This window comes from Leptidea sinapis, chromosome 22 (genome assembly GCF_905404315.1).
Source record: "Leptidea sinapis chromosome 22, ilLepSina1.1, whole genome shotgun sequence".
In the NCBI taxonomy this organism is placed as follows: Eukaryota; Metazoa; Arthropoda; class Insecta; order Lepidoptera; family Pieridae; genus Leptidea; species Leptidea sinapis.
Genome location: NC_066286.1, coordinates 6,617,600 through 6,629,928, shown reverse-complemented (window position 1 = coordinate 6,629,928; position 12,329 = coordinate 6,617,600). Strand labels below are relative to the sequence as shown.

General features: G+C 36.2%; 1 protein-coding gene across 7 annotated transcripts in view; it reads left to right on the top strand.

Moving 5' to 3' along the window:
• LOC126970804 (kinesin-like protein Klp68D) overlaps positions 1–12,329 on the top strand; it is a 74,507-nt gene that overhangs the window by 1,052 nt on the left and 61,126 nt on the right. For 6 of the 7 annotated variants that reach the window (XR_007730704.1, XR_007730703.1, XR_007730700.1 and 3 more), the window contains exons 2-3: positions 5,637–5,729; positions 10,304–10,429. Coding sequence is in view for 2 of the 7 variants with exons in the window: in XM_050816923.1 (XP_050672880.1) it covers positions 5,637–5,729; positions 10,304–10,429 (219 nt within the window). In the remaining 5 variants the exon portion in view is untranslated. The remainder of the gene's footprint in view (positions 1–5,636; positions 5,730–10,303; positions 10,430–12,329) is intronic. The other variant, XM_050816924.1, reaches the window with a different exon arrangement.

Genomic DNA, 12,329 nt, shown 5'->3' with positions numbered 1-12,329 from the left:
GATAATTCATGAAGTTTTCACCACATGAGATATTTAAAGTGTGGTTGAAATTATTTATAAACTGATGAAAGATTTCTGAACTATTATGTTTGATGTTTTACTTTAAAACCCAATGCAAAACAAATGTTTACCAATGATTAATGTGTACGAGCCTTTCTGCAAGATGACATGAATTAGACACTTATTGACTATTGGTAAGATGAACTGAAAATGAAATTATTTTATCTGCACTTCAGTCTTTAACATAACATTATTTTCAATGGTGATAATTGGCAGTCAACTGAATATTTTACGCAAAATCTTATAGGAGTATGAAAACACCTCTATTTGGATTAAAATATTATTTATCAATGTGATAATCGAACTCTCGTTATCATATTACCAGAATAGTTTCGTGTTTAAACGACCCTTACGTAAATTTACGCTAAGTCAGACAAATAAAATATTTAGGTACTTGATAGCCTATTCAGATTATGCATTTTTATTAATTTATTATTTAAAGAGTTTTTATGCAGTGAAAGCTCTATATAAACGAAGATGTGCTAATACCAATAGCACCGAAAGCCTGATGGTACTTGACCCGGTGCGTGCGGTAACTGGGTCGTTTCGTCCATACGCGGCACAACGTGCCCGTATTTAGGCATAAAGCGACAGGAACGCGATTTATTGCACCACCGATGCGCCGGAATAGACGTATGGTGTGTAGTTTACTTTTTTTTTTTTTTTAAATACAGTGGTTAAACATTGCGTACATTCAGAGGCATAAGCGTCTTTCTTTAACGCTGTCGTGACAGTCTTTTACGAGGTTAACATTGGTTAAGTTTAAAATTTATTAGTCAATTTTAAGTTAGCAGCAAAGAGTTTCATACATACAATAAAGTCTGATAGATTTTATACGAGGAAAAATTAATGAGTCTGTATGTGCATTTAATTTTCTAAGTTATTTTAAATGGTTGTTTATTACATATATTTTAACTTAACATTTTTAATTTAATTATTTTCCTATCAACAATTGTCAAAAATCTAATAGACTATATATGCAAATGAGCCCGTTGCCTAGTTTCGTTGTAAAAAAAAAGTCCAGTTGCAAAAACGCGCCATTATCTGAAAGTATGTTGAAATAAACCTTTGATTTGTTTTCACTATTTCCCACAATTGTATTTAAAAACGTCGTGTGCACGAGTGTGTAGGTTGTCTTATTTTCCACCCTTCTGTACTTATCCTGTAGACGGAAAGCATAATATGGAATATGGGTGGTATTAATTTACAGAACAATACGTTTAAAAAAAATATTAATAGATTATTCACATATACAATCACATTCGTCTCTCAGGTGAGTCTTGGCATTTTTGCCGGGTTTCTTCAACTACCATCAAAGTATGAAAGGCATATCTACACAGGGACGTGCATGTCATATAGGCAATTAGGCAGTGCCTACATCTTTATGAACCCAAATAAATATAAGTAGCACTAGTGTTAAAGTTAATTTACTATCAACGGTGGACAGTATACAGATTGCATATACGAAACAAACAGTGTTTCATACAACTTATGTTGTACTGTTGGAATAAAGCGCAACTACGGCTAGATAGATCTACAGTGCCTACCTTGCTAGAAAAACAAAGTACGGCACTGTACCTACGTCATATTGTCTTGTTCTTGGTACGTACTTAAGCTTCCTTTATTACATCCCCGACCGGATCGCGGATTCTACTGTCTACGTCGATATTTGTGTTGTCTACTTTCATCCATCGTCTCTTTATGTATGTATATTCATGAAAACGGTCGTGCTCTTAGCTCTACAATGACTTGACAATAGTCCTAGCTAAGCATAAAATTGTGCTTGTCATTCTCTGAATATCCCGTGTGGTGATAATGTCGTGAAAGCCGAGCTGGACAAATTATCAAACTACTTAGAGCGAGGTTCTCGACTGCTAAAGAGACTCTCACTGAATAATTAGGTTAAAGTTCAACATCAACAGTCTATCGAACCAAACCTATTGATGTACAACATAATATGTTTCATCATCATCAGCCGGAAGACGTCCACTGCTTGACAAAAGCATCCCCCAAAGATTTCCACGACGATGGGTCCTGCGCTGCCCTCATCCAACGTATTCAACATAAATGTAATATGTTCGTATTATAATAATTGTCAAAAATTATACTTAGTAATGTAGGCAGGTACTACAGTTACACAACTGCATTCTTCGAACTAAGCTTGCTTGTAGAATATTAGGTATTAATGTTCTACCCATTGTAAGCGTATCTCAATCATAAAGCGAGAAGTTATAAATTTATTTCGTTTTTTAATTAATATATTATCGTTCAATGATGTGTCAGCTATCAACGGCTGCACTACAATATATTTCAATTATATTCCAGAAGGAACCATCTAATATATAAAATTCTTGTGTCATGGTGTTAAACATTGAACTCCTCCGAAACGGCTTGACAGATTCTCATGAAATTTTGAGTGCATATTGGGTAGGTCTGAGAATCGGACAACATTTATTTTTCAACCCCGAAATGTTAAGGTTGCTCCACACGTTTTTTTTTTTTAATTTTTTTGATATTTTTTTTTAAATTTGATTATTATGAGTCAGCATTAAAAAATACATACAACTTCAAATTTTCACCCATCTACGATCAACATTTACTTTTGTATCGCGATTTTAATATCGGCAATACAACGTTTGCTGGGTCAGCTAGTATTATATAAAATATGTAACAAAAAATCTGATTATGGAACATCGCGATCGTATCAACAAACGGTCTAGGTTGCTTTTTCAGTAAGTATTGCATGTATAAGAAAATATTCGTAAGATGACTTCAAATAGATTGATATGACACCGCTCCTATTATTCGCATGATTCACTCAAAAAAACCCTTCGTCTTTCTATACAGTTACTTACAGCTTCAAAGAGGATATTACTGATTTAAAATAAATTAAATTTAACACCATAAAATCAAAAAACCGTTTACCGCATCTACAACTATAGATTGAAACCGCTCGGTATTTAGTTCGAGACAGTTTTATTTTTGTTTGGTTTTTGTTGCAAAGTAGAAGAGCTGAGACAAGTACGTTAACCTCTCGTTGCTCGCAACAATTGCCTCATCTTTTTGTCACTTAAACGCAAATAGCCCCGATGTTGGGAGAATGCGGGTGCTTCGCCCCCGATTCGACGTTATGTACAACAAAGCATGGTTCAGTTCATCATAATACATAAGTACCTACTCCTGAATCTATGTTGTTTGTCATTTATTTGCTATATCTTTTTTCTGTAATCTATTATTATAATACTGCTACGTGACCCGCGAGTAATGCGTTCGCAATAAACGGTCACGCCAACGGAGTCTAACAAAACGATAATAATTAGTCTGGTCATAAATATTGTTACACAATAATAAAAATTAGTAGCATCTATTAGTACTAATTTTTATTAACTAGCTTTACAAGTAGTTGAGTGAAGATTTCAGCCAAAGTATAAAAAGTGACAGTCTTAGATCGTTTTATGCAACCTCCTAAAGCCTAAACATATGATCGGATTTGTTACGGCTGGTACTTATGTAGTTTAAATTTATTGAATTATTTGAAGACGTCCACTGACGGACAAATGCCTCCCCCAAAGATATCCACGAAGATCAGTCCTGCGCTGCGCTCATCCAACGTATTCAGGCGATCTTAACCAACTGGTCAAGATGGATCGTCGGTCCTTCTTGTGGGGGGCCTACCAACACTGCGTTTTCCGATACGTGGTCGCTCTTCGAGGACTTTTCTGCCCCAACGGCCATTTGTCCGTCGAACTATGTGCCCTGCCCACTGCCACTTCAGTTTCACAATCGTTTGGGCTATTTCGGTGCCTTTGGTTCTCCTACGGATCTCCTCATTTCTGATTCAATCTCGCAGTGAAACTTTAGGACCCCCTTCATCCTCTTTTAACTCCTCATGACATAATTTATGCCCCTTAAAAAGCGAGTGGTCGAGAATAATAATGTCACCGACGAATTTTCCTTACCTTTCATTTCTCGCATATATATTTCTGCGGATATCTGCAGAAACCGAATTATAAAATAGTACTTATTAATTACTTTAACAAATATTATTATTATTTTCATGATGAGAAGTAAGTTTATCGCTCCGGATTCTTGAAAAAAAAAATACTGATGGGTATCACCAATTATTTAGTAAGTAAGATGTTATTTTAAAACGTATTACTTACGTTGTTATTATGTGACATCTGTCACATATAATGCAAAATCTTGTCGTTTGTGACAGAAATTATTCTCAACCTACTCGACTTTGATTTCGAGCGCTCGAAACATAAAAATAGGCGGCTCCGAAATATTTTTTGCTGCTAGATATTTCGTCTTCTACCATTCACTAAATTGTATTCTGTACTATTTGTAAATTTGATTCAGTTTTGCTCATTTCTCTTTTATCAGTAAAAAAATCCTGTGTTTATTATATCTTGCTCAAAACATTGTTTGTTTTACCCTATTGGGTATGCTTCTTTCCATAGCTCTCTGGTTGACTCGTCCTCCTTGCTATCCAGTTATCCACAATACGTTAAGTCAGAGAGTATGCAAATATGTACGCATACACACACCAATCACCACTTTGTAGCTTAAAACATGTTTATCAGAAACTTGGCCTATTTTATTATGCCCTTTGTGTTCACTATCGCTGTATGAATGATTTAACAATATTTTTAAATGTACAAAAGGTGTAACAAGTGTTATGTTTGAAGCTAATAGAGCATTGTAACAGAACATATACAACTTTTTACGATAAGCATTTATTACTAATTGTTGGTGTTTCGCATCACGTTCCGTTCAAAAATCTTTTGTTGCTCTTTTTTACTATTCATTTCTAGAATGTCATAAATTATTGTTTAAAACGTTGAGCACTTGTTAAAGGAATGTGTCCGATTTCAGTCTAGTAGAGACACAATTGTAATAAACTTATGGGTTTGAACAGATTTGATACGGGCATGTTTGTAAATATACTTGCCCGCCCTGCATCTAAGGATGCCATAAGTCTGTTTGAATCCATAAGTCTTATTGTTTGAACACTATAGATATAACTTGCTTTTGATTTTATTAACTTTTTTTTTGGTTTGTTAAGTTATTTTTTTTTTATTTTTTTAATGTACTTAGATTATAATGGGGCTGACATGTACATACGTATAAAAGCCGTTTCAATAAAGAAAAATAAATTGTTTAAAACATTCACATAAGCTTTATTACTGATCTATGGCGGAAGTATTCCCAACTAGAGAACGTCATAAAAGTCTTATTATTTAAGTGTTTTCCTAAGATTTCTTTTGGACGTCAGTTAAATCGCTACTATCGTTTCGAAAGGAATGGTGAGTGGAAAATGGAGAGAAGAGACTGCGCAAGAAATGTTCCCAGTGCAGTTCAATAATTAATATAATATGATGTCTAATAACAGTCTTTCAAGTACATTAGTTGAAGATAACTTTAATATGTTTTCTTTTTATAATTTTCTGTGGTCAGAAATGATCAGAAAGTTTTCTGTGGTCTTTATTTTTTCATGTTTTGTGTCGTATGTGTACCTATACGATGACAGTAAATTATATTCATGAATGTTTCAAATCAGGATCTGTTACTAGGTGAAGAAATTGCGCACCGAAAAGAAATGGTTCGAGCGCTTGTCTACAAAGAGTCCCAAGGAGAAGAAGAATGGCTTTGATGGTCCTATGCAGGTCTGGAACTCGGTTCTGGGGTCTTACTAAACAGTGGTGCGCTGAAGGGTTAAGAAAGTTTAATGTGGTGATGGGTTAATTATTAGTTGTAGTATTAACAATAGCAAATAACCCGTAATTAATTTACGAAATGATGTGTAAATAATCACTTGTAAATACTAAATTTGTTTAATAATGAACCTAATTAGTAACATTTGGTAATTACTTAATGACTCTAATTAATATTGTGTTAACGGTATACGTATTAGCTGTACTCATTACTCAAATCATACTGCAATTTTCTGGATTCTGATAAATAATGCCATATATGAATTTTGAATTTCGTAACATACTTATTTGTTTTTTTTTTCTTTTTCACGGATCGTGTTGTGAGAGCTCACTGTATTTTATTAATACCAATATGTGATGTATAAAATAAACTAAATTATTCGATAACAGTTTAGTTTTTCTTCAGTAATCGTACGAATAGGTTAGCCAATATCTGACATCATCAGTCCTGCTAACCAGAAGTTTGACGATTCCTGACATTCAGGTTAAAATGTTTCACGAGTCTTAAAAGTGCATTAACAATGGAGGTAATATGCAAAGAATTGCAACTAAACTTTTTATGAGTTCAACTTTAACTAAACAGGATACTCTGAAAATGACAATTAAACAATAAGTGCAATAATAATACTGAGGTTCGTCGTAAATATTATAATAATGGTAGATTTGCACAACAAGGGCTCACCTTACTCAATCCACACTCGTTTGATTATTAAAATGTCCGGGAAATTATGTCTATTCAATTTTGTATGTTAAAGTTCTTTTGGGTTTCTGAAAACAACCGCGTAATTTTCGATGAGGCAACTATAACAATAACAGCATCATGAAATCACTCCAGCTTACAATATTTTGTGAATCTGTTCATTAAATTTGTAACTTCTACAGTCGTGGTCAACTAATTAGGGACACTCTCTAGTTAAAGCAAATTGTGAATTTATTTTTTATTTTCCAACGAGTCTAAACAAGATTCCATATCCCTTACATGTAAGTATAATTAGTCATTTATGTGCCCGATTACACAAACAATAACAACTTCCTAAACATTAAAACTCCTTACAGTATAGCTGATAGATTATCATAGTGCTATTTCTTCAAAAAATGCTGGCTGGTCATTTAATTACGGACACTGAGATATTGAGTTCTATTTTCAAAATCTGAATATCAATATTTTTTTATTTCTTTTCCTATTGCTTCGTAGTAGTTTTGGCGGCAATCAAGATTATTAATTTTAAGTTTTGAAAACTATTTTGAAGAAAAATGGGCAAAAATAAAAGTTGCGATGCAACACTACTATAAATCATCATGAGGTTTGTCGAGTGTACCGAAGGATAGCAGAATATTTAATTTTTTCAAAAACTATAGTATGCAATGCAGTGCAACATTTCAGGCACAACAACACTGCTTTAAATGTGCCCAGAAAAAAAAATCGAGAAAAACAACTCCGCAAGAAGATAGAATGATAACCAGGTTAGCTAAGAAAGATCCGTTTCTAGGTTCTGTTTTAATTAAACACGAAGTGTTTGGGGCGGACGAAAGAGCCGGTGTATCAGCGAGGACCGTTAGACGATGTCTGGAAGAAGCAGGGTTGTTCGGAAGAGTGGCTCGCAAAGTACCGTTGTTGAAGAAAGAACATAGAAATGCACGTTTGACGTTTGTACGTAAATATGGACATTGGACCTACGCCCAATGGCAACATGTATTATTCTCTGACGAGACCAAGGTTAATTTGATTTCTTCAGATGGAAGGCAATACGTACGGCGTCCTGTAAAAGCGGAAATGAATCCAAGATTCACAAAAAAGCAGGTGAAACATGGCGGTGGAAACATTAAAATGTGGGGTTCATTTTCTGGACGTGGAGTGGGACCTGTGAGGAAAGTTCAGGGTAATTTAGACCAACATCAATACAAGGCAATATTAGAGGAAACTATGCTTCCCTATATAGACGTTTCCGCATGATAACCACCCGAAACATACCGCCCGTTCAGTCAAGTCGTTTCTTAACAGTCAGTGGTCGGTATCAGTGCTAGAAAGGCCAGCAAATAGCCCGGAATTCAACCCAATCGAGCACCTTTGGCACGAATTAAAAAAAAAAGTTGCCACTTATAGAACCACAACTTTAGATGAACTTAATGAAGCTTTTTGTGAGGCATGGGCAAACATTCCTGTCGAAACATGTCAGAAACTGATAATGTACTTTACTCTAAAATGCTTTTAAATTTTCGCGCGAAATTTGACAAAGATGCGGGGCGTAACTATTACAAATATCAAAAATCTTTATATTCATATAAATGAAATTTATAAGATTTAGTGAAAAGTTCAATGTGTACCTGTACCTATATACTGACTACTGTACATCGTTGAAATTGTGTTTTTGTTTGATAAATAGGCCTAGTGCCGCTATGTTTCGCATAGGTTAGTGTCGAGGACCGGAGGCCATCCCCCCACCCCCCCTCCCCCAACAAAAAATATGAGAGCTGTATCAAAAAAGCGCGTACACCTTCCTTAAAGGCCGGCAACGCTCTTGTGATTCCTCTGGTGTTGCAAGAGAATGTGGACGGCGGTGATCACTTAACACCAGGTGACCCGTACGCTCGTTTGTCCTCCTATTCCATAAAATATATATATATATATATATATATGTATGATATATATATATACATATATATATATATATATATATATATGTATATATATATGAAAATAATAATTTGTTTTTTTTTTTAAATTCTACAATTATAACAAATATCGGCAGTCTCTTCAACTTTTAAATTAAACGAAACGAAACATTGTCTTAAATTTCTTATTGCCGATGTAATTATATTTTTTTTTTCTCATATTTTGGAGAAAAATACCCTGTAGATAGTACCTATTATAATGTCGCCAGATTTAATGTTTACGAGTACGTACATAATGCAATCGATTATTTGTGATTGTCATGGTTTGATGGTCCTAATTGTTTACTAGTGACGTCGGTTCTTTCAATTTACGCACGCACGGAGCTGTTAAGCCTCCTTTCCACTATCGGCCATGATCGTCTGTCACCAGCAATTTAATAGTTGATCATCTTGTAAGCATATGATAGTCCGATAGTTGATCATCTTGTAAGCATACGATAGTCCGTTTATTCAGCGGCAGTCCTTCAAGATGGACGTGGAGTTTCATATCATTTAATTTCAGAATGCAACAATTGTGATAATCTGATAAAGTTCTATGAATATAAATGTTTCTTCATTTGACCACCCAGTCATTGCATCGTAGTCGCTCTATGTAAATAAAAGTAAAACAAAACAACGCCGCTACGAGGCGAAGTATGTACCCGTACATACCGCTCACCTTATAGTGTCCTCCAGTGAATAAATGACCGGTGATCGTATGGGCATGCGCACGCAACTACACGCGATTTCTTTAATGCTTGCCCGAAAACCTTACATGTCACCGATCGCCGCGATCACTATGACAATTATAGACGATAATCTGCGACTAGAAGCGAATAAGTCCTCCACACAATCGTGGTCGCGTGTAATCGCCGATTGTGGAGGCGCATTTCGTTTCATTGACACGTCATCGTTTTGTCTGTCGTCTTTATCGGGGGGAGCTATATTTGTTGAGTCATCTGTGGCTGATCTCTCTGTTACTAAGCCACAGTCAAAAGTAGGGGAAATTGACGGATAATTGTAGACGATTTCGATTCCTCAAGGCCATCGGCTCGGTCCCCAGCCTTAAGCTGTGAACTTGTTAACAGGCAGTTCCAATATGTTTTCTCTGTCAAAGACAAACTGTGTTATAAACGCGATGTAAAGTTATTCCAAGTATAAAACTTTTTGTCCTTATCTTTGTCACTACAGAATTACATAACAGGGAGTAGTAATTTTATAGTTGGAGTAACTTTACACTGCGTTTATAAGTAAGATAGAAAAAGTTTTAAATTTGGAATAACTTTACTTCGCGTTTATTAGTAACACAGGATAAGTTATATGTCGATTTTACTACGCTTAGACGTGGGCATTAGCACACACACACTCACGCCTTTTTCCTGTTGAGATGGGCACAGATAACAGGACGCCACTTCTATTCCCAATAAACCTTCCTCTACATACATTACTCTTTTCATAAATGCTCGCCGGTTCCGGGTGCTTCGGACTTTTCCTTTTTTCAATAAATCTCCAACGAATGTCGTACGTGGTCTCCCGCGACCGACTTGCCCACACGTACGGCATGGCACTCAATAGTTTTGTCTCCCTAAGATTGCTTATAGTCCGACAACTTCGTGCGCGACCATTCTAGGGGTTTATAGACTAGTTCCGGCAGTCTTAAACGTTGCCCTTCCCCGCAACACCACCCGCTACCTGCTGATATTTTAGTACTCCGTCCCTGCCACCGTCTGCCACCCCGTGAGACGGTCGCGCACGAAGTTGTCGGACTACAGCGGTTGTATATCGTGTGTATGTGTGCGTGCGTCGTTTCGGGCGCTCTAGTATGAAGTTAAAGTAGGTACTGTTCTATTACTGTATTGTAGTGTGGTGTGCAGGTGGTGAAGGTGTGGCCGGAGCGCGGCGCCGTGCAGGTGTACAACCCCAAGGGGGAGGACAAGCTGTTCACGTACGACGCGGCTTACGACTGTAACGCCGACACCAAGACCATGTACGACGAGATGGTGAGTACCCTTTGTGTATACATTAACATGCCGTGCGGTGTATAGAGGAAGACCTAGCAGAAAACCTTTTTGTTTCTACAAATTTAATTTGTACCAAAATTCGTGGACGATGCTGGACTCTAACCCGCGCCTCTCGTGTTATCTCTCGCTCTTACCCACTACAAGAATTTATTTTAACTATATTATACTTATACAATATTTCAACCGTGTATGAATACGTACTATCTACTATGCATGAATCTTGGTATGTTTGTTCATCTATCGAATTGTGGCGAGAAGCGCGGGTTCGAATCTCGAATCGTCCACACAATTATTATTGTATATAAATAAAATTAAATATTTATAACTGTTGAAAACGGAATAGAGAAGTAAATAAGTGAACGGCTTAAAAACATTGCTAATGGATTCATAATAAATGCGAAACAAATGCAACTGTTTAATGCATTCATCAAGCACTGATCAATAATTTATGTACCGCGACGATAACTACTCGATTAGTGTTTCTTGTTTTGCTCTGTTTTTGTTTTTATATGATTAAATATGATTCAAACATTGGGTTTGGGGCTTGTTCATTCTCTGGGCAAAACAATAAAAAAATATAAACAATATGTTTTTAAAGTGATAACCCTTACTTCTATGATTAATACACAAAAAAAATTTGAAAAACATAATTTTATGAACGATGCGGGATTCGAACCCACGACCTCCGGCGTTCCGTGCCGGTGCTGTAACCAACTGAGCTAACCGTTCGAGTACCGCCTCGTTATAAAATTCTGTTTGCTATGTTCAACTCTCAGGTTGGGGCTTCATCTACAGTTCAGTTCTGCAGGTCACTTGGTTAGAGCACCGGCACGGAACGCCAGAGGTCGTGGGTTCGAATCCCGCATCGTTCATAAAATTTTGTTTTTCAAATTTTATTTGTGTAAAAAAAATATTTTTTTAATAAAAGGAGGACAAACCATCGTACGGGTCCCCTGGCGTTAAGCGATTACCGCCGCCCACATTCTCTTGCAACACCAGAGGGATCACAGGAGCGTTGCCGGCCTTTAAGGAAGGTGTACGCGCCTTTTTTGAAGGTACCCATGTCGTATCGTCCCGGAAACACCGAACAAGGAAGGTAGTACGTGGAGGAAAGCTCCTTGAAAAGTAGCACTGTGGAGGACCGCCACACATTCAGATAATGGGGATGATATCCTAATTTGTGTGGTGTCGTGCGAAGGTGGAATTCGGCGGCAGGAATGGAGCAGGTGTAACAGCTCTTCGGAACACTCCCCGTGATAAATGCGGTAGAAGACACACAATGAAGCGACATCTCTACGCAACGATCTGTGATCTAACCGTTCCCGACAATTCGAGAATATTATAGTAAATACATAGATACTTTTATTATATTTTATTATTTAAAAAAATAATAACGAATTAGGTTGAATACCCCCGCAGCATTTACAGATAACCTTTATTATTATATGTTGCTGCTAGGCAACGAATGACAACAGGCCCGTTATTACTATAGTGTGCATGACAGCTACGTCTTACACTCGCGACAGTCACTTTGTTTTAGTGTGCGTGCATTATTGGAAATAGATGGTAACAGTTGGCCGCTATTTTTTTCTATCTAGATTTGTGAATTATGTAAATTATTGACAATACCGTCTTTAAGTTCAGTTATCACAAGAGTTTAAAAAAAAATATTTTAAACATAAAATCTTTAGTCAGTATTATTACGAGAAAGTCCGATGTGCGTGAGTAAAACTGAGTCATAATTTAAATTATAATTATTATAATTTAAACACATATTTAATTATTTATGTAATGTAATAAGATTATATAACTATACAATTTGTATGTATCTCCGTATTTCCTCAGGATTTGTTTTTATTATTATATTCTATAGTAGCTT